This window comes from Schistocerca serialis, chromosome 6 (genome assembly GCF_023864345.2).
Source record: "Schistocerca serialis cubense isolate TAMUIC-IGC-003099 chromosome 6, iqSchSeri2.2, whole genome shotgun sequence".
NCBI lineage: Eukaryota > Metazoa > Arthropoda > Insecta > Orthoptera > Acrididae > Schistocerca > Schistocerca serialis.
In genome coordinates, this window is record NC_064643.1 from 747,654,103 (window position 1) to 747,678,183 (window position 24,081).

At 44.0% G+C, this 24,081-nt stretch overlaps 1 protein-coding gene across 1 annotated transcript in view; it reads left to right on the forward strand.

Annotated features, from left to right (window-relative positions):
• The window catches only part of LOC126485062 (protein prickle-like), a 103,772-nt gene extending 79,996 nt beyond the window's left edge, over positions 1–23,776 (forward strand). The window contains exons 7-9 of the mRNA XM_050108663.1: positions 1,575–1,812; positions 10,729–11,084; positions 22,252–23,776. Of these exons, the coding sequence (XP_049964620.1) occupies positions 1,575–1,812; positions 10,729–11,084; positions 22,252–23,267 (1,610 nt within the window). The 3' untranslated portion in view covers positions 23,268–23,776. The remainder of the gene's footprint in view (positions 1–1,574; positions 1,813–10,728; positions 11,085–22,251) is intronic.
• Positions 23,777–24,081: the final 305 nt, after the last annotated feature.

Below are 24,081 nucleotides of genomic sequence, written 5' to 3' on the forward strand. Positions count from 1 at the left end.
GGGCGTTTGCAGTTGGTGTGATATGGGATCCCTGATACGTCTACATACGACACTTACAGGTGACACGTACGTAAGCATTCTGTCTGATCACCTGCATCCATTCATGTCCATTGTGCATTCCGACGAACTTGGGCAATGCCAGCAGGATAAGACGCACCACACGTCCAGAATTGCTACAGAGTGGCTCCAGGAACACTCTTCTGAGTGTAAACACTTCCACTGGCCTCCAAACTCCCCAGACATGAACACGGGATGCCTTGTAACATGCTGTTCAGAAGAGATCTCCATCCCTTCTTACTCTTACGCATGTAGGGATGGCCCTGCAGGATTCATGGTGTCAGTTCCCTCCAGCACTACTTCAGACATTGCTCGAGTCCATGCGACGTCGTGTTGCGACACTTCTGCTTGTTCGCGGAGGCCCTAGACGATATTAAGCAGGTGAACAGTTTCTTGGACTCTTCAGTGTATGTATCTTCCTAGTAGCATCCACATACGCTAACAAGGGAACCTCCCCATCGCACCCCCCTCAGATTTAGTTATAAGTTGGCACAGTGGATATGGCTTGAAAAACTGAACACAGATCAATCGAGAAAACAGGAAGAAGTTGTGTGAACTATGAAAAAAATAAGCAAAATATACAAACTGAGTAGTCCATGCGCAACGTAGGCAACATCAAGGATAGTGTAAGCTCAGGAGCGCCGTGGTCCCGTGGTTAGCGTGAGCAGCTGCGGAATGAGAGGTCCTTAGTTCAAGTCTTCCCTCGAGTGAGAAGTTTAATTTTTTATTTTCAGACAATTATTATCTGACAACTCTTATGTTTTCATCACTTTTTTGGGAGTGATTATCACATCCACAAGAAAACCTAAATCGGGCAAGGTAGAAGAATCTTTTTACCCATTCGCCAAGTGTACAAGTTAGGTGGGTCGACAACATATTCCTGTCATGTGACGCACATGCCGTCACCAGTGTCGTATAGAATATATCAGACGTGTTTTCCCGTGGAGGAATCGGTTGACCTATGACCTTGCGATCAAATGTTTTCGGTTCCAATTGGAGAGGCACGTCCTTTCGTCTACTAATCGCACGGTTTTGCGGTGCGGTCGCAAAACACAGACACTAAACTTATTACAGTGAACAGACACGTCAATGAACGAACGGACAGATCATAACTTTGCGAAAATAAAGAAAGTAAACTTTTCACTCGAGGGAAGACCTGAAGCAAGGACCTTTCGTTCCGCAGCTGCTCACAGTAACCACGGGACCACGGCGCTCCTGAGCTCATACTGTCCTTGATGCTGCCTATGTTGCGCATGGAGCACTCAGTTTGTATATTTCGCTTATTTTTTTCATAGTTCTACACAACTTCTACCTGTTTTCTCGATTGATCTGTGTTCAGTTTACTAAGACCTATCCACTGTGCCAACTTATAACCAAATCTGAGGGGGGTGCGATGAGGAGGTTCCCTTGTAAGAAATCTCGTAAAGACGACGTATGCTGTTGAGAGCGTCGCCCCTCCTGGGCGAGAACGCCCCCCGGGGGCGCAGAGTGAATGAGGCGGCGGCGCGCTGTTGCAGGCCAGATGAGCCACGAGGGCCAGCACTGGCACGCCACGGAGCTGTGCTTCTGCTGCCACACGTGCCGCGCCTCGCTGCTGGGCCGGCCCTTCCTGCCGCGCCGCGGCGCCATCTACTGCAGCATCGCGTGCAGCAAGGGCGAGCCGCCCACGCCGTCCGACAGCTCGGCGGGACCGGCGGGGGGCGGCGGCCCGCGGCGGCGCGCGCCCTCCGAGTCGAGCGCCAGCGCCAGCCTGACGCCGCCGGGGTCGCCCGACGCCGCCTCCAGGCTGCGCCGCCTCCACCACCGGCCGCAGCCGCCGCCGCCCGCCCCCGCCGCCGCCTCGCCGCCCGCCCTGCGACGACACCAGCCGCGTCACGCCACCAGGTACGCTTCCGGACTGTTTGCACTATCGACTAGCACTGTTGATACTTTTAAAAATATCGAGTGTCCGGTGTATCGATGCTTCAAGTGTGGCGATATCGACATACCTATATCAAAAAGGTATAATCCGTATATCGATGGTAAAAACAATCGACGTAACAGCCAAAAGAATATCGGCCGCGCATTGTAAATAAACTCCCACTTTTAGAGCTGTATATTTCAGTACTGAGTTTCATTAGATATTTTGCACATCAAAAAGCTAGTAGCCTGCTTATGATTAGATTAGATTAAATTAGATTAGATTAGTTTTTCGTTCCACAGATCCGTGCTGAGGAGATCCTCGTGGATGTGGAACATGTCAATTTTTTTTAACCTGAAATAACAATACTATAGTAAGAATATATACAAAGCATCATTTGTTTCTATTAAAAAATTCGTCAATGGAGTAGAAGGAGTTGGTCACTAGTAAGTCTTTCAGGCTCCTTTCAAACTGATCTTTATTTGTAACTAAATTTTTTATGTTTGCTGGCAAATTATTGAAGATGAGTGTTCCTGAGTGGTGGACCCCTTTTTGAACTAAAGTAAGTGCTTTTAAGTCCTTGCGCAGATAATTTTTGTTCCCGGTATTGTATGTATGAACTGAGGTGTTTGTTGGAAAAAGAGATATATTATTTAGGACAAATTTCATTAAGGAGTAAATATACTGAGAGGCAGTAGTTAGTATACCCAGTTATTTGAACAGGTTTCTACAGGACGTCCGCGAATTTACTCCACAAATAATACGTATTACATGCTTTTGGACTCTGAAAACTATTGTTTGACTTGAAGAGTTACCCCAAAATATTATACCATATGACATTATGGAATTAAAGTAGGCAAACTACGCAAGCTTTTTCATTTTTATGTCGCCTATGTCTGCTAACACTCGAATTGCAAATACAGATTTGTTACGGCGTTTCTGCAGTTCTGTGGTGTGCTCCTCCCAACTGAATTTATTATCAAGTTGTAATCCCAGGAATTTAAGACTGTCGTCCTCTTCTATCTGCTCTTCTTCATACTTTATGCATATGCTGGAAGGAAACCTCTTACAGGTTCTGAATTGCATATAGTGAGTCTTTTCGAAGTTTAATGTCAGTGAGTTGGCTTTGAACCATTTATTAATATCCATGAAAATCTCATTAGCAGATCTTTCTAGAACTACACTCGACATACTATTTATTGCAATACTCGTGTCATCTGAAAACAAAACAAACTCTGCTTCTGGCAGTCTAAGTGATGAGAGATCATTAATGTACACAAGAAAAAGCAATGGCCCTAAGATGGACCCTTGTGGGACACCACATGTAATTTCTTCCCATTCTGATGATGACTGATGACTTAATTCACTAGTCCCTTGCACTGACACCCTTTGTTTCCTGTTAGCGAGGTATGACTTGAACCATTTTGCAGCACTGCCCGTGACACAATAGAATTCTAATTTATTTAAAAGGATGTTGTGGTTCACACAATCGAATGCCTTTGACAAATCACAGAAGATACCTGCTGCTTGTAACTTGTTATTTAATGAATTAAGTACATTTTCACTGTTGGTGTAAATAGCCTTCTCGATATCAGAACCTTTCAGAAATCCAAACTGTCCCCCCTCAGAGCAAGAAGTGAAAGGAAAACGATACACGTTCACGATTGGCAATAACCACTTTGCTAACAATGGTAACTGGAGGTAAGTGGCACAATAAAAGCTGTCCGATTGGTCCGTCGTTCGGTTTCGTTACATATCGGATGTCTCGAAGCCTTGGTCTCGACTTCCCTGTGTGTGTGTGTGTGTGTGTGTGTGTGTGTGTGTGTGTGTGTGTGTGTGTGTGTGTGTGTTTTTCTGTAAACACCAGCGATCTAGCGGTTGTAGTGTCAAAACTGCGTGGTGAAGTTAAACGTTGTAGTTTCTGCCGGTAGCTTCGAGCGCCGATTACGTCAGCACTTCCTCTCTTACGCCTCCGCCCACCCGCAAAGACCAATCTTGTCAGTTAGAATTTTTGTTCATGACTTTCAACAGCAGTTTTTTAAGAATACCGATGTGATGAAATAGCACACTAGTTGCGTTAAAAATTGTTTTTCTTCACATCGGATGTCTTATTCCGTTCACACCGCCACCCCTCCCCCCTCCCCCCCAAGCGCAATCGGACTACTTCTTTCTGCCATCTATACTTGCTTCACACAGTCAAAGAGGAAGACTGGACGTGAAGAAAGCTCAAAAAGTGGTAAGACTCCTTCACACAGCGAAAGCAAAATTACGTTCTATAACAATTTCAAAAGAACAGCTTCAAATATTTATCGAAATTGCGAAAAAATATATTATAAAATATAAAAAATTTTAAATTATAAAAATAAAAATATTGGCACTCGATGTTGCCATTTCGATATAGATATGTCGTGTAAAGAAATATCGCCCACATATATAGATCATTAAAAACGCCGCAGTGTAACGCAAGAAGTATTGATATCCATCTGAATGTTCATACTTTCGCTTAAGCATGTCGATATACGACTCTGAGAATTTAACGGTCGATGTAAGGACTAATCGATACTACACATTGAGTATCTTTTCTTCACTCATAGGCACTGTAAGTTTTCAACGGCAGATTTCTTGCCCATCCCAGATACTACCAATCTTTGCTATCTAATCGTATATGTCTTACAATTGGCTTAATTTAATTTCATATTCAGCACTGCAATTGAGCACCATATTTGAACACGGATGGATCTGCGCTGCATATTTGCAAAAGTCCTTTACTTCCGTGTGTCATTTCCACCGCTGAAACTGACAGTAACGACGTGCAAAACGAACAAGTTCGGTGACAGCATTTCTTTAAAATGATGGAAACTACCACTCCCTGCTCTGAACTATGTGACAGAATGTGCGCCTGATTGCCTGGATCAAGAAAAGACAGACGCACTGTAAAAGTGACGTAGACTCATCGCAAAAGTCATACACATTAATGCACTGGTATTTAATGGAAAATGGACTCTCGTTGTCGCAAACATTTATGGTAAGCACAACATTTAATGCGCAGAACTCACGTCAGTACTATTTCACTCCAGAGACTTCTCTCGTGTAGCGATGGGACAAAAATACCGATATTTCAAAATATCGATTTGTTTGTTTCGATAACATCAATGCCCCTTTCATAAAAATTAATACAATATATATCGATATTTTTTAAACTGTGTCCATCCATAATTTGTACCCCGTCTCACAGAGACGAGGCACGCTACCTGGGCGAAACACTGCAACCGTCTTGTAAATTACATTAACTGAGTCGTCCAGCCTCAGGTTAATGAAAACCGAAAATGGGTACAGTAGCATAATAGGAAACTCATTTACTAATTTAACTTCTTTACACAAGTACACCATCCGTCTAGAACGTCCCAAGACTGATTTTATTCCTAACGTGTAAGCAACATTATCAGTGCAGTTACTACGATGGCGGCTTGAACTAGTAACTATAAACAACAGACGTGCGTTGAACCAATAAACAGCAGACGTACGTTGGACCAGTCAGTTGTAAGCAGGTTATGTTAAGTACTGGACATATGGCCGTAGGGTGTCAATACAATACAGGGTGTCCCAGGAGTCTTTCCCTGATTACCCCAACATGCATAAGGCAGAAAATATGACACACACGCATATATCTTTTATTTTGAAGTGCAGGTAACATACTAATTTTTTTGTGTACACTCGCACACACAATTAATAAATTTCGACGTATCCTCATTTCGTTCCCCAAAGGATATCCAGGCGACATTCCCTTTCCACCCATGTGTTAGTCAGCATTTCGTGAGGGACGGATGTTATGACGTCAGTAATTCTGCGCCGTAATGTTGCAATGTGGTTTAGTAGTGTTTGATAAACCTGGTCCTTCACAAAACCTTAAAGGAAGAAATCCAGCGACCAGAAGGCACTTGGTGGGACCACCATGCCTGCTCCATCTTCAAAAATAGTATCCAAGTAGGCTCGAACGTTTTCCCAGGAATGTTGTATTTAAATAGGCACAAATGTCTAACCCCCAGTCAGGTGGCACATCATCTTGTTGGAAAATTAATTCCAAAATCTCCTGAATCTGGCCACAACAAGTAACTGCAACATATCAAGACTGGTATTGGCTGTGATTGTCGTTTTACTTGAGAAAAAAGGTCCTACAACTTTACTGTACGTAAGGTCGCACACCGCAGTCAGTTTAGTGCTGTCTCTTAAGTTCTCAGACACAGTTTTGGGATTCTCAGACCCCCAGTTGTATCAGTTGACAACACCGTTCAAATGAAATGTGCCCTCATCTGAGAAAAGGACACGTTTCAGATAGTCATTACCTTTCTGAGTCTCAGCCAGCATGGCAACAGCAAAGTCATAACGAGCACTTAATCCACTCGTTGGAAGGACTGCAATATCTGGATTCTGTACGCATGGAAAAGAAATTGATTATGTACGATATGGTGCACTGATGTATTAGGAATCTGCAACTCACGTGAGGCCCTGCAGACTGACATCTTGGGACTTCTGACGAAAACGTCTCTAACTATTTGAATTGTCTGCACACTAGGTTCAGGCCAGGCAGTTCTAGAGAGATCACAGATGCTCCCAGTTCCCTTAAACTTTGCATACCACATCTTGATGTCTTTAACATCTGGTGGCTGGAATCTGGAATTTTCTCTGGACTATTTTTGGTGACTGTGTCTCGCTATACCAGAGGACACTTTGGGCTTTCTCCTGGTTTGGGTACATATTGTTCGCAAATGGTGTCCGATTCCGCTGTTGTTGTATCACTGGGCCTTTAACAAACAAAGAAACATTGTGTATGTACGTCCATAAAAGTTTTGATATGTCACATGCAATTGTAGGTAAAAATTATTCACCTATGTGTCATATTTTATGCCTTATGAAAATTTCTAATTGGGGAAAGATTACTGGAAAACTCGGTAATTTGAAGGAGAGAGAAATTTATGCCAAGTTTGTCCTGCACATATTGACTCCAGAACAAAAATGGCGACACATGGACGCCTGCTACGACTTTACTGAAATGCAAAATGTGGACAATTCTTTTTCGGAAACAATCATCACGAGTAGGAGACTTCGTGTTATCAATATGAACCTATCAGAAAAATACAAAGTGCAGAAATTCGCATAATGGATAAGAGCTTTGACGACGTGACCAACATTCAAGCCAGTGTGGCGCACGAGTTGTACAACATCCAACACAATGAATTTCCTGACAGTTTCACGTGGCTGTATGAACGTCTTGTGTGGTGTCCTTAACTGGTGGAGGACTATGGACAACACCTGAAGCACTAAAACAACCATCTTAACGTTTCTCTAGTCTTTATTAATCCAGTCTCGAAAATATTTAGAACTGATGTGGTGCAGTTATCTGGATACGTTATATAGTAACATGTCGACTGAACAGTTTAAACATTTGTGCTATGAATCTGGACACTGAAGGCTACAATTAACTACGTAAACTGCTAACTCTTGAATCACATATGTTGTTGTTGTTGTTGTTGTTGTTGTTGTTGTGGTCTTCCGACCGAAAACTGGTTTGATACAGTTCTCCATGGCACTTCATCCTGTGCAAACCTCCCCATCTCCCAATAACTAATGCAACTTTCTGAATCTGCTACTATATTAATCTCTTGGTCTCTCTCTACGACTTTACCCCCCCGCTCTTCCCCCCAGTACTAAACTGATGATCATTTTGATGTCTCAGAATGTGTCCTATCAAACGATCGATCCCTTCTTATAGTGAAGTTGTAACCCAAATTTCTTGTCACCCCAATTCTGTTCAGTACCTCCTCATTAGTTACATAATATACGCATCAGATCTTAAGCGCTCTCCTGTAGTACCAGATCACAAAAGTCCCTATTCTCTTTTTGTGTGAACTGTTTATCGTCCATGTTTCACTTCCATACATGGCTACACTCCATACAAATACTTTTACAAAAGACTTCCTAACATTTAAATCTGTATTCGATGTTAACACACTTCTCTTCTTCAGAAACACTTTTCTTTCCATTGCCAGTCTACATTTAATATCGTCTCCAGTTCGGCCATAATCAGTTACTTTGCTGCCCAGATAGCAAAACTCATCTATTATTTTAAAGTCCGCAGCTCGTGGTCGTGCGGTAGCGTTCTCGCTTCCCGCACCCGGGTTCCCGGTTTCGATTCCCGACGGGGTCTGGGATTTTCTCTGCCTCGTGATGACTGGGTGTTGTGTGGTGTCCTTAGGTTAGTTAGGTTTAATTAGTTCTAAGCTCTGGGGGACTAATGACCATAGATGTTAAGTCCCATAGTGCTCAGAGCCATATTATTTTAAATATCTTGTTTCCTAAGCTAATTCCCTCAGCATTGCCTGATTCAATTCGACTACATTCAGTTATCCTTGTCTTGCTTTTGTCGATGTTCATCTTATATCTTCCTTTCAAGAAGCTGTCCATTCCATTCAACTGCTCTTCCAAATCCTTCTCTGTCTCTGACAGAATTACAGTGTCATTGGCAAACCTCAAAGTTTTTATTTCTTCAGCCTGGGCTTAAATTCCTACTCCAATTTTTTCAATACCTCCTCATTAGTTATGTGATCTACCCATCTAATCTTCAGCATTCTTCTGTAGCACCACATTTCGAAAGCTTCTATTCTCTTCTTGTCTAAACTATTTATCGTCCATGTTTCACATCCATACATTTCCACACTCCACACAAATACTTTCAGAAACGACGTCCTGACACTTAAATCTATACTCGATGTTAACAAACTTCTCTTCTTCAGAAACGCTTTCCTTGCCATTGCCAGTCTACATTTTATATCCTCTCTACTTTGACCATCATCAGTTATTTTGCTCCCCAAATAGCAAAACTCCTTTACTACTTTAAGTGTCTCATTTCCTAATCTAATTCCCTCAGCATTACCCTACTTAATTCGACTACATTCCATTGTCCTCGTTTTGCTTTTGTTGATCTTCATCCTATATCCTCCTTTCAAGACGTTGTCCAGTCCGTTCTACTGCTCTTCAAGGTCCTTTGCTGTCTCTGACAGAATTACAATGTCATCGGCGAACCTCAAAGTTTTTATTTCTTCTTGTAAATAGCCTTTCGCACCCAATAGTTAACCCTGATAAATGCACGCTTTCATATATTCGATCAGCAACATATAAGGCATATAATTTCGATAAAAAGAGATACAAGAATAAAATAAAGTGTCAGAAAAATATTAAATAACGGACTTTACACTCGAATATTGGGTGGTTCGCAACCGTGGTCGGTTAACACAAACGTGGGGACAGGTCCTGGTATGTCGATCCTCAGTTAACTTCTGCCACATACAGTACTGGGCATTAAAATTGCTACACCAAGAAGAAATGCAGATAATAAACGGGTATTCATTGGACAAATATATTATACTAGAACTGACATGTGATTACATTTTCACGCAATTTGGGTGCATACATCTTGAGAAATCAGTACCCAGATCAACCAACTCTGGCCGTAATAACGGCCTTGATACGCCTGGGCATTGAGTCAAACAGAGCTTGGATGGCGTGTACAGGTACAGCTGCCCATGCAGCTTCAGCACGATACCACGGTTCATCAAAAGTAGTGACTAGCTTATTGTGACGAGCCAGTTGCTCGGCCACCATTGACCAGACGTTTTCAATTGGTGAGAGATCTGGAGAATGTGCTGGCCAGGGCAGCAGAGAACATTTTCTGTATCCAGAAAGGCCCGTACAGGACCTGCTGAAATGTGGGGTTTCGCAGGGATTGAATGAAGGATAGAGCCACGAGTCGTAACAAATCTGAAATGTAACGTCCAGTGTTCAAAGTGTCGTCAATGCGAACAAGAGGTGACCGAGACGTGTAACCAATGGCACCCCATACCATCACGCCGGGTAATACGCCAGTATGGCGATGACGAATACATACTTCCAATGTGCGTTCACCGCGATGTCGCCAAACACGGAAGCGACATCATGATGCTGTAAACAGAACCTGGATTCATCCGAAAAAATGAGGTTTTGCAATTCGTGCGCCAAGGTTCGTCGTCGAGTACACCATCGCAGGCGCTCCTGTCTGTGATGCAGCGTCAAGGGTAACCGCAGCCATGGTCTCCGAGCCGATAGTCCATGCTCCTGAAAACGTCGTCGAACTGTTCGTGCAGATGGTTGTTGTCTTGCAAACGTCCCCACCTGTTGACCCAGGGATCGAGATGTGGCTGCACGATCCGTTACAGCCATGCGGATAAGATGCCTGTCATCTCGACTGCTAGTGATACGAGGCCGTTGGGATCCAGCACGGCGTTCCGTATTACCCTCCTGAACCCACAGATTCCATGTTCTGCTAACAGTCATTGGATCTCGACCAACGCGTGCAGCAATGTCGCGATACGATAAACCGCAATCGCGACAGGCTACAATCCGACCTTTATCAAAGTCGGAAACGTGATGCTACGCATTTCTCCTCCTTACACGAGGCATCACAACAACATGTCACCAGGCAACGCCAGTGAACTGCTGTTTGTGTATGAGAAATCGGTTGGAAACTTTCCTCATGTCAGCACGTTGTAGGTGCCACCGGCGCCAACCTTGTGTGAATGCTCTGAAAAGCTAATCATTTCCTGTCGGTTAAATGTCGCGTCTGTAGCACGTCATCATCGTGGTGTAGCAATTTTAATGGCCAGTAGTGTATATCCTCGACGAATGAGTGAACGCAAAAGCAGACACTAAACAAGGATGTCATCTCATGCTCCGCGCAGCTCGGCGCAGTCGCCGCCGCCGTCGCAGCTGACGCCGCCGCCGCAGCTGTCTCCGCGGCGGCTGTCCCCGTCGAGGGCGGCGCCGTGCCAGTCGCCCACGGCCAGCCACCACTCCTCGCAGTCGCAGTCCCCGACGCCCAGCCTGCAGGCGTCGCCACTGCGCAGCCCGCCGCCCACGCGCTCGCCCAAGATGGGGCGGCGCGCGCTGCAGCGGGACCGCGCGGGCGCCGCCTCCGCCTGCAAGGCGCTGCCCCCGACGCCGCCTCCGCCCCCGCCACCCGCGCCCGACCCGCCGCCTCCGCTACCAGCCAGCGAGCCGCCGCAGTACAACATACAGCCCTCGCCGTCGCCAGCTGGTACGTATAACGGCCCGGAGCTTGTTCCGATACACTGTCGTAAAATAAGATTAGTACACCTGGAAAGACGACATCGATTTTGATCCGATGATGGCATATGCCACCTTGGTGATAGTAGATGTACATCTACGTGATTACTCTGCTATTCACAATAAAGTGCTTGGCAGAGAGTTAAAGGAACCACCTTCAAGCAGTCTCTCTACCGTTCGACTCTCGAACGGCACGTGGGAAAAACGAGCACTTCAAAATTTCCTTGCGAGCCCTGATTTCTCTTATTTTATCGTCATGATCGTTTCTCCCTACGTAGGTGGGTGCCAACAGAATGTTTTGGCAATCGGAGCAGAAAACTGGGATTGAAATTTCGTGAGAAAATCCCGTCGCGACGAAAAACGCCCTTGTTTTAATGATTGCCACTCCAATTCACGTATCATGTCTGTGACACTATCTCCCCTATTTCTCGATAATACAAAACGAGCTGCCCTTCTGTGTACTTTTTCGATGTCATCCGTCAGACCCACCTGATGCGGATCCCACACCACACAGCAATACTCCAGAATAGGGCGGACAAGCGTGGTGTAAGCAGTCTAGTAGACCTGTTGCACGTTCATTGTGTTCTGCAAATGAATCGCAGTCTTTCGTTTGTTCTACTCACAATATTATCTATGTGATCGTTCCAGTTTAGGTTATTTGTACCTGTAATTCCTAAGTATTTACTGAATTTACAGCCTTCAGATAATGGTTTCGACTTCGCCCACCAACATACAGCATAGCGGGATAGCTACAACAATGTATGTCTACCCTTTAATAGGAAATGCTCACAGCCAGAGGGTCAGTGTGGCGCAAACATTTGAAGCGAGCAGGCAACTGTACCACAAAGACACACTCGTGCTTCCTACAGCTGACTGAGCGAATTTAAAAGGGGACAAACTGTGGCCTTCCGAGAGGCGGGACGATTCTTTCGGGGAATTGGCAACTGACGAGAGGAGACCACGACATTTGGAACGCGGATTTACTGCAAACTTCGTACACTTGTAGTACTCCACGAGGACAACAAAATGTGTAAGCAGTAGCGCGTACTTCTCAAGCGTTTGTTGAAAAAATCGCAAGATAATTTCGGTCGTCAAATATATACCTGTGCGTGGCCATGTTTACCATGAACCGCCGGCAGCCGAGCGGATGCCGACACGGTAACTCAGCGTGTTCGGTCAGAGGGATACGTGCCCTCTGTAATTAAAAAAACTGAGTTAATCGATCAATAACGAACTTAAACGATTGTCCTACGACGTCCGCCCCGAGCAGATGCAACGAACAAAAGCGAACAAAATGATGCCGGGACGGTAACTCAGCGTGTTCGGTCAGATGGTTAGCTGCCCTCTGTAATAAAAAAACTGAGTTAATGGATCAACGACGAACTGAAACGGGCGTCTTGCGACGTCCGCGCCGAGCAGATGAAACGAACGAAAACGAACGAAATTAGATTAAAAAAAAAAAAAGTGGTTAGCGTTCAAGCCCTGTAATCGCTGGGTCGAGTCCTGCTCGTCAGTTTTTTTTTTATTTCTAACAAAGTCATTTTCTTTACTATTTATATTACAATTGATGTAATGGGAAAAATACGTAAATGTATGCTTGTCCGTGATTTGAGAAATCCCTTATACCTGGAAGGAGCCCGAAACGACTTGTTACCTCCAAGTTTTGACCGGCACAGACGGCTTTCGAAAGATGTACAATTAATCGTCGCTTTCGACATTACGAGTACAAGTTGCCGGATGGTATTTTTCGTAAAAACATGAAAAACAAAGTTAAACGGCACCAGCTGCATTGAATAAATGCTATGTTTCTGCACACGCAAGGTCTTTTGAGGTTTTCCGTGGAAAAACAAACCTCGTTAACATTTTGAAAAACCTCTCTCTCAGCCGATAATTTGGAAGCAAACCATGCGTAATGCAGCATTTCCTTAAATATCGGCGCTGATCATCGGTCACGTAGTGTCGAGTGTATTTTAATAGCGTCTTCACGAGAAGCAATTTCTCGTTCTCTTTCGATTAAATACGGACAATTTTGAAGACACAGTCAAGCATACATTTTCAGTATCACTTTGTGCGTTTGGTCGTTTACTAGTCGGTAGTTATGAATATTATATTATTTGTGATAGCAAAAATTTGTAGACTGCCAAATAACATTGTAAATTTAATAAAAGTTCATCCGATTACACGTATTTTTCCCATTATATCAATTGTAATATAAATAGTAAAGAAAATGACTATGTTAGAAATAAAAAAAATACTAGCAGGACTCGATTCAGCGACCCAACGATTACTGGGCTTGAACGCTAACCACCTTTTTTTTTCTTTCTTAGATCTCATTTTGTTCGTTTTCGTTCGTTGTATCTGCTCGGCGCGGACGTCGCAAGACACTCGTTTCAGTTCGTCGTTGATCCATTAACTCAGTTTTTTTTTTATTACAGAGAGCAGAACCACTCGGCTGCCGGCGCTTCATGGTAAAAATGGCCACGCACAGGTATATATTTGACGACGGAAATTATCCTGCGATTTCCTCAATGACACTTGAGAAGTACGCGCTAGTGCTTACACATTTTGTTGTCCTATGGAAAAACTGGTAGAAGCCGAACTCGGGGAAGATCAGTTTGGATTCCGTAGAAATGTTTGAACACGTGAGGCAATACTGACGCTACGACTTATCTTAGAAGAAAGGTTAAGGAAAGGCAAACCTACATTTGTAGCATTTGTAGACTTAGAGAAAGCTTTTGACAATGTTGATTGGAATACTCTCTTTCAAATTCTGAAGGTGGCAGGGGTAAAATACAGGGAGCGAAAGGCTATTTCCAATTTGTACAGAAAGCAGATGGCAGTTATAAGAGTCCAGGGGCATGAAAGGGAAGGAGTGGTTGGGAAGGGAGTGAGACAGGGTTGTAGCCTCTCCCCGAAGTTATTCAATCTGTATATTGAGCAAGCAGTGAAGGAAACAAAAGAAAAGTTCGGAGTAGGTATTAAAATCCATGGAGAAGAAATAAAAACTTTGAGGTTCGCCGATGACAATGTAATTCTGTCAGAGATAGCAAAGGATCTGGAAGAGCAGTTGAACGAAATGGACAGTGTCTTGAAAGGAGGATATAAGATGAACATCAACAAAAGCAAAACGAGAATAATGGAATGTAGTCGAATTAAGTCGGGTGATGCTGAGGGAATTACATTAGGAAATGAGACACTTAAAGTAGTAAAGGAGTTTTGCTATTTGGGGAGCAAAATAACTGATGATGGTCGAAGTAGAGAGGATATAAAATGTAGACTGGCAATGGCAAGGAAAGCGTTTCTGAATAAGAAAAATTTGTTAACATCGAGTATATATTTAAATGTCAGGAAGTCGTTTCTGGAAGTATTTGTGTGGAGTGTAGCCATGTATGGAAGTGAAATATGGACAATAAATAGTTTAGACAAGAAGAGAATAGAAGCTTTCGAAATGTGGTGCTACAGATGAATGCTGAGGATTAGATGGGTAGATCTCATAACTAACGAGGAAGTGTTGAATAGAATTGGGTAGAAGAAGAGCTTGTGGCACAACTTGGCGAGAAGAAGGGATTGGTTGGTAGAACATGTTCTGAGGCATCGAGGGATCAGCAATTTAGTGTTGGAGGGCAGTGTGGAGGGTAAAAATCGTAGAGGGAGACCAAGGTATGAATACACTAAGCAGATTCAGAAGAATGTAGGCTGCAGTAGATACTGGGAGATGAAGAAGCTTGCACAGGATAGAGTAGCATGGAGAGCTGCATCAAACCAGTCTCAGGACTGAAGACCACAACAACAATAACAATGGAGTACTACGAGTGTACGAAGTTTGCAGTAAATCCGCGTTCCAAACGTCATGGCCTCCCCTTGTGAGTTAGATGTGCTCCGTCAGTTGTCCAATGATGCTGGTATCGGTGGTCGTGTGACCGTCCTCACACCCGTACACAAGGTTGTGGGCATCCACACAGCAGACTCCCACCAGGATCATCGTATTGTAAGGGCAGCAGTGGCAGTTTGTACAGCTACCACAGCACAGATAAGAGAGCTTGTGGGCCCAGACGTGTCAACACAAGCTGTTGCGAACTGATTGTTAGGAGTGTGACTACGGGCACACACACCTCTAGTCAGTCTCTACTCATGCCACAGGATTGACGTGCATAGCTCGGCTGGTTCCGTCAGAGGATCACTCTGATGATGGAATGGGCACCGTCGTCTTCGGCGATTCTGTCTGCACGCTACTGACAGTCATTTGCACGTACGACATAGGCCTGGTGAACGCTGTCTCGTAAAATGCACTTGTCCGATACACTGTGGCCCACCCTGTGCCTTATTGTCTGGGGGTACGATAAGCCATAACACTCGCTCACCTTTGTTGTTTCTGGAGGGGACGCTAAACAGCACTCAGTACGTTGTTAGACCTGTTCTTTTTCCGTTCTGGCATCGGGAAACTGAAGTGCCATTCCAACAGGATAATGCTTGCTCACACTCTGACCGACAAACTCGATGTGCTCTGCAAGATGCGCAGCAACTTCCCTGGCCAGCACAATTTCCGCACTTGTCTCCAGTCGGGCACATGTGGAATACGATGGGACGAGGAGTGACTCGTGCGACTTCCCGACTCTTATAGAACTACGTGAACAGGCCGAGCAGGCGTGGCATAACATATCCCAGGATGGTATTCACCATCTCCACGATGGATGCACAGACAGCACCTGCATTGGCGTCCTTGGAGGCTACACTACGTATTAATACGGGTGCTTCAGCATGGGTCAATATCTGGTACCTCAGAACCACTTGTGCTATTCATCTGTAAATGTTATCATTTCATGTACTCAGTATGCACTATTGCAACAATAAATCTTGACCGAATTGGAAAACTCTAAAGGGATTTACTATTTTTTTCTGGCAGTGTATTTTCAAACATTTGTTTGTCTTTTTCTCGGCGCATCCACAGCATTGCACAGCCCCCATTCGTGGCTGTGGCTAGTTTCCACTCACTCTTACTGATGCACTGTGTGTGTGTGACAAATTATGTGACATATCACTCTATACATCATTCTGGAAACTGCCAACCTACATCAATTCTCCACACTGCAACACTTATAAAATGACTCTAAATACAGGCTCCCAACCTCGCTTTGACTCAAGGGACATAGTTAAAATTATCGTTAAAATTATCATTAGTTATAGAGGTTGAAGATAAAATGCTGCCCTTGGCATTTGGCATGCATTTCCTAATCCCAATTCGAGACAAACGTTTATGTAGCAAAACATAGTCCAGTCAGTACATTTAATAGAAATGTGATTTAAAAAAGGAGGCTCAGGCAAACACTGCACCTATGTGCAGTGTGGCCAGGCACAAGTAGCACGAATTTTGCACTGTGCTCGAGTTGTCCCGTTAGCTCGGTGAGAAATCGTAACTGTGGGGAGAACAATATGCAGATTCACCAATGTTCGCGTTACATTTGCGCCAAACATTCTTTTTCACTTAAAGCATCAAACTGTATCTAATTTACACCTCCTCAATGCAGGATCTTGTACATTTCTTTCTGTTACTGTTATCTTTATTTAAACATTAAGACATATTATAAATTTCTTACATATGTAAGTGACCACTTAGTTTTGTCCATGACACAAATAAAGCCAATAGAAAGTAAATCAGTATCCAGTGAGGTACAAAAAAAACAATATGTGGGCTACACTAGACTGCACAATATACTAGGTGAAGTAATACCATTCTGTATGTTTGATATCCAGACTTATCTACGCAGAGCTGGTATGTACGTACATGTATGAGCAATATTCACTTTAGAGATGTTGTTCAAAGTAACCACCGTTCATTTGCAAACACTTCACCACTTGCTTAATAATGTTTTACTGGACCCTCCACGACATACCCACATCCACCACAGCCGAAGTGGCATGCGTGAGAGCTATTAAGTCATTTATATTCATGGGTGGAGTACTATAAACTTATTCCTTTAAGTGTCCCCACAAATAAAAATCTAGTGGATTAAGTAATGGGGAACATGGTGACCAGAACATCGGACCTCCTTGACCAATCCATTTCCCTGGAAACACTTAATTTAAATAGTTACGTACAATCATTGCAAAGTGTGGTAGTGCACCATTATGCTGAAACAACAGCTGTTGCCAAACATCAAGTGGAACGTTTTCTAATGCATCAGGAAAAGTATTGCAAAGAAACGTACGATACAGGGGCACATTCAACTTGTCTGGCATTAGGTAAGGGCTCAAAAGCACTCCTCCAGTGATTCCAGCTGACACATTTATGCCGTGGCGTATTTCTGCATTGTATTATTAACTATGTGTAGAGTGTGGTTGTGGTATCATCTATGGATTTGCTGGTTCTAAAGCTGAAATGGCGTTGGCTTATGCCCCTGAGAGCTCTGTGGGTTTGCAAACACTTACACGGTAGCTTCCCCTGAATCTTTGCTAGGGCGTTTATGAGGCGTATAGGTCTGTTTAGGCACTAGGTGTACTGTATCGGAAGGTTTTCCATACTGTAGATACCCTGTCCAGCCATAAGGCATAATTCAGTAACGTTATTAGAAATGGGGTGATGTGCGGTGCCAGTTTTTCCAGTGATTCTGAGTGGGGACCATCTGGTCCAGATGCTTTTTTGTTTTTGAGCTCTGAAACTGCTAGTGCAACCACTTCTTGCACAAAAGGACAGGTGAGAGTGGCAGTGTTGTATGGTGTGTGTAGGCCTTCTCTTAGCGTTGTGTGATATTGTGTGTCTGTATCGATGATGTCGTCAGGGCGCAGTTTAACAGTACAAACTCTACTGCATTCTTACAATCCCTTCATAATCATGCCGTTAGCCTACTTTAGCATTCCCAGAATTAGTGCAGTTTTTGTCTTCTCTGGCAGTATTTTGTACGGTTCATCCCTTATATTTTGCTCTGTTTGTGTTGTAACAATTTGTTTCCAGTATTGTGTACATGTGTTATATAGGGTCTGTCTGCATAAGTCTTGTGTATGTCTAAATGCCTCAAGTCTTATGCTTCCATCTCTCTAATTTTCGTTTGTGGTTGGCATCTTGTTTGAATCTCATCCATTGTTTTGATGAGTATTTTATGTTCTTTGCCATCAGTGTTAATGTGTTTTGTGCAGGTTGTATTACTTGTGTTATGTTTGTGTGCTCTGTAACTGATTCCTCCATTGACCTTTCCTAGACCGCATTGCTGTAAATTTCTTCCGGTCTCCTTTATGGAACAATAAGTGTCTGATGTGTGCTTCAGTAGTTGTATAGTGAGTGTATGTTAGTGTGTATGTTATAACATTGCAGCCACTACTGGTTATTTGTCATGTATGCTTCAATTTGTTACATATCCCACTGCTGCATTATTTGCTAGTGTAAAGTTGATACTACTGAGGTGGGTGATTATGCGTCCTCTGCTGTATGTTCTGTCCGAGTTCCAGGGGTTGAATCTTGAATTCATTTATCATTTACCACTGTTTTTCCCCTGTCCTACAGTGCTAGGTCTCTGAAGTCATTTGCAAAAGGTTGTAATTGATGGCTGTAGTGGGCATAAGTGGATGCAGTCACCCATGTAACAATCTCATTGGTTATCTCTACAGTTGATTGCATCACTGTGACATCTTAATTATGGACTTTAAATGTTTGACAATCATCTCCTTTTATTTTGTTGCAGACTTGGCCACTGTATTTCCAGGATACGCACAGTCGCAAGCGTCAGTGGATGTGCATTCAGTGTGCTTGTGTTCTTGGTTGCCACACTTGGCACACGTAACGTTTGCCTTCTTGCATCTTTTAGTCTTCATGTTTTGGATGCACTGCATAAGTTGAAAAAGACAAAACAGTGACTCTTTGCGCCACACTCCATGCCTCCTGTTAACTACCATCTAGTCTGCATTGTATGGCCCGTAGAAGACATGCAGCCTTATGTGCCACTATGAGAAAAGCACTTTTGCAAGATAGCTGCTCCCAAATGTCCACTGCATGCATTTCCCTTCACAATGTTCACCGAAACTGGTTGGTATGAAATTGCATTCACTGACAGTAGAAATTCTTGTTTGATTTGAAACTGACTGTCATTGATGTGGTGTGACATTTGTTTCCACTCCCTGTCAGATAGGATATTTTTACAGTCGCTGTTCTAACACTGAGTTACATGGCTGCAAGTGACACTATTCCTTGTAGATGCCATGCACCATCTGCATTGATACATAAGTAAGTAAGACAACTACATCCACCGTGTGGTCACGGGCACTTCCAAACATGACAGCTCGTATCTGCCATTCTGTTATGTGTCCACGTCAATCCAGCTTACTGCAGCAGTTCCCTACAGCCAACTTGTGCATACACACTACTTTACTACCATGATTTAGTCAGTGGTGGAAGGCCACATGACTGGTCAACTGCATACACATATACATGAATATTCTGCAAGCCACTGTAAAATGGATGGTATACCATTATTTCCTGTTCCTTTCATGTACTGAACAAGTGAAAAATGACTGTTTGCCACTGTGCATGCCCTAATCTCTACTGTATTATTCTCATTATCTCTACGATGGTGACAACATAATAGTCACACAGTCTTCTTCAAATACAGTCTCTCTAAATTTACACAACAGGGATTTGTGAGAACTACGTCATTATTCTTAGAATGGATTCCTGTGTAAGATCCATGAGCATTTCCATTACACTTTGATATGGTCTATATTGATCTATTACCATACAAGCAACATGTCTCTGGATTCGTTTGCCTATTTGACAAGGACTCCAAACATTGAATAATACTCCAAAACTGATTGCACTGGCATCTTGTATGTGACTTCCCTTATGGGTTCACTATGTTTTCCCAGAATCTTTCCAACAAATCTAAATCTTCCATTTACCGATTATGTATGATTCTACACATACAACTTCGTATTGCTTCTTGGTATTTCCCCTTTATATCTATGCAATGCTTCATGCTCAAGATGTTCACACTAATCTTGTAAACATATACTATAAGGGTTTTTCTCTTTTTTTAAAGGTATTATCTTAGATTTATCCACATTTAAATCCACTACCATTAATTACACCAAACAGAAATTTTGTCCCAGTCTTACTATAGTTCTTTCTGATCGTCCAATGGTTATATGAGGGTAATCCCAAAAGTAAGGTCTCCTATTTTTTTTATACGTACAGAACTCTGTTTGTGTGGCTCAAAAATGGTTCAAATGGCTCTGAGCACTATGGGACTCAACTGCTGTGGTCATCAGTTGCCTAGAACTTAAACCTAACTGACCTAAGGACATCACACACATCCATGCCTGAAGCAGGATTTGAACCAGCGGTCGCGCGGTACCAGACTGAAGTGCCTAGAACCGTTCAGCCACAGCTGCCAGCTCTGTTTGTGTTGCAGTTGGTCACACTGTTATGAAGAGTGCTTCACACGCTGTGTGTAAACATGTGCACACCTTGCTGAGTCGCTCAGTCTTGGCTTGGCAGCCGTTGAGAATGGAGCTCCTGTTGGATGTTACCGCCAAGTGCGATTGTGTGCAGTTATTCGGTTTTTGAACACAAAAGGCACTGCGCCAATTGAAATCCATCAGCAATTGACAGAAGTATATAGTGATTCATGCATGGACTTCAAAAATGTTCCTAAGTGGTGTAGAGAGTTTGCAGATGGCAGGAACGGGAGACCGTCAATTTCTGAGGAGACAGTGTCGAAGGTTGAGCAAAGCATGCGTGAAGATTGGAGGATCACCCTGGATGATCTCTGCATGCTGGTTCCTGAGGTTCCCTGAAACACCGCTCACAGAATTTTAATGGAAACATTGGACTATCAGAAGGTGTGTGCAAGATGGGTGCCACACATGCTGATTGAGGACCACATGCAGCAATAAGTTGATGCTTCTCGCACGTTTCTTCACCGCCTTGCAGCCGAACAGAACAACTTTCTGGACTCAATTGTCATGGGTGACGAAACCAGGGCGTACCACTTTACACCTGAGACCAAGCAACAGTCACATCAGTGGTGGCATCCTTCTTCGCCAAAGCCATGGAAATTCAGATAAATACAGTCTGCCGGTAAAGTCATGACAACTGTTCTTTGGGATCAGAAAGGGGTATTGTTGGTCAACTTTGTGCCCACTGGGACCACAATTAATGCTGACAGGTACTGTGAGACTCTGCAAAATCTCAAACAGTGAATTCAGAACCAGACAAGAGGAATGTTGAGCAAGGGTGTACACATTTCCATGACAACGCTCACCCACACATTGCTCGGCAAACTGTTGTTCTCCTGGAACAGTTTCAGTGGAACATAATCACCCACCCACCCTATAGTCCTGACTTGGTGGCCAGTGACTATCATCTGTTCCATAAGTTAAAAGAACGTTTGGCCAGAAAGCGATTCAGCTCCGACGACGAGGTGAACAGCATGGCAGCAAGCTGGTATGACATGGGCATACAAAATCTGCCACATCATCTACAAAAATGCATCGACAGAAATGGCAATTGTGTTGAAAAATAGCTTAATGTTCAAGCTGTAAACTGATGTAAACCATTGTAGAAATAAACAGATCTATGTACTTATAAAAAAATAGGAGACTTTTCTTTTGGCATTACCCTCGTATTTGCTTGTAGATAGCAGCAGCATCAGCGAATAATCTCATGGTGCTGCTGATCCTGTCTGATAAATTGTTTTCATACTCTGAAAACACTAGATGTCCTATTACATGATTTAGGAGCACCACAAGTTATTTTCATTTCTGTGGGACATTCATTGTCTGGTATCACATATTGGGTTCTATTAGTCAAACAGTCCACAGTCAGTCATGTATTTATAAAGCTACTCTGTATAATCATGTTTTGATTAGCAATTGATGATGCAGTGCAGCTTTAAATGTATTTTGTAAATCCTGACTGGCAGAATTTACCTGTTCACCAACATCTATTGTTTCTAAGATGTCACAAATGAATAAAGCAAGCAGTTTTTCACATGAATTGTTTCGATGAGTCCACGAATTTAACCATATACAATGCTTCAAAGGGCCCAGCGTGTGACAAACATAATGTTTGGTGAGTTTATTGTAATGTTTAACTGTGCTGCCTGTGTTCCACATTGAAAGCTAAATGAAGAAACACCTTGTCTTTTGTGCAGGGAAGGGGCTGGACCGTGTGTTACTGGAGCGTAACCTCGAACGGCTGCTTTCGGAGCACGGTGGTGGATCCTCGGGGCCTGGCAGCATGACAGCAGGTCCAATGGATGCACAGCCCGCTGGCTGCAACCCCGATCTGGAGAGGTTGTTGCACGCACGTGACCGTAGCCGTGAGCCACTGCACTTGGCCGAACTCAGCCTCAGCCTGGACGCGTGGAAGCCACCACCGCCCCCAGCACCGCCTCCTCCACCCCTGCCCACACCTGCACCGCAGCAGAGCTCACCCGTGCCAACCACCCCACTCCCCGAGGCTACGCCTGACATTCTGCCACGTAGGCCCACACCACCCCCACCTCACCATCACCACTTCCCATTACCCCAGCAGCAGCAGCAGCAGCAGCAGCAATCACCACTACCACAGCAACCGGCTTCACCCTCACGGCGGCAGGGCAAGGCAAGCAAGGGTCAGCTAAGCGTGCGTTTCCAGGGTGACAGGCACGACGATATCGATCGCGACATTGACGATGCAGAAGAGGGCGCTGCTGCAGTTTCCAGCGTGTCGGCGTCGGCAACACTGTCGTCGTCCCCGAGCCGGCACCGGACGACGTTCCCACGCAGCAGGAGCTACTCGGGCAGGTCGCGCTACCGTGACCGGGACCGTGACTACAGCTACGGCTACGATGACTCACGGAGGGCGCGCGGGCCGCGCAAGACCAACTCTGAGAGCCACGTGCCCAGTGGCAGCGCTGCGCGCTTCCCACTTCCACCGTCGTCGTCAGCAGACCGTGACGATGCAGACAGTTACTGCTCCACCTGCTCCTCTAGCTCCAGCAGTGACGAATACGCCTACGAGCTGCCACCGAGGCGCGCCTACGGTGGTGTCCGCATCTCATACGTGCCCAATGATGCACTGGCGTGCGCCCGCCGTCAGCAGCAAGCTGCGTCTGCAGCCCCCAAGTCACCTACAAAGAAGAGTGGTGCCGCTGATGACAAGGACAAGAACTGCACCATCTCCTGATCCCGGTGTCCTCCACCGCCTGTGGAATCCCAGCGGCGCTGATCGTACCTGGCAGCGAGTACAGTTCCTGGTTCTATGGCTGCTCCTCTGACACTGTACGGATGGTGGCTCTTCTATTAGAGAGCTGTGAAGACTGTGTGAAATGTTTTGAAGTGTGACATGTACTCGCAGACAGAATAAGAACTACGCAAACTGTAATAGCTCCTCTTTGTTATGGCCCAATAATTCTATAGTTTGCCCTCATTGTTTTACTCTCACCCACATGATCTCCAAGCAAGGAAGTAATTCAAATTCAGTGATAAGGCAGCTAGAAATATGATTTGTGATGCTGATATTTACTATAAATCTAATTTTCCTAGAATGAACCTCTCACTTGGCTTTGGGTGAACCGCTGAAGTGAAGCTTAATGAGAAAAAAATTTGTGTCACACTGCTAATTGAGCCTCGAAAAAAAATATGCTGTGATGTGATCCATGAGACATGAAATTTAGATGATACAAAAAAAAAAAAAAGAAAAAAAAAGAGAAGAAGAAGAAGAAAGTAGATGGAAAAAATAGAGTCACAATAAACAAGCAAAAATTTACACTCAGAAAGCCATTACTTACTGCAAAGTTTTAACTGAGACTGGAATTAATTGTGGTAAAGTTGATGTCAACACTTGATGAAATATGCAGTTTTATTGTCATAAAGGTTTGAGATTACGGTACATTTTCATAAGCTTCAGCCATCTAGTTTTGTATGACAAATAAAATATTCTTCCTGTGACTCCCCTGTCTCATTATGTCATAGTGACCTGGCTGTCATCCATACTGTTA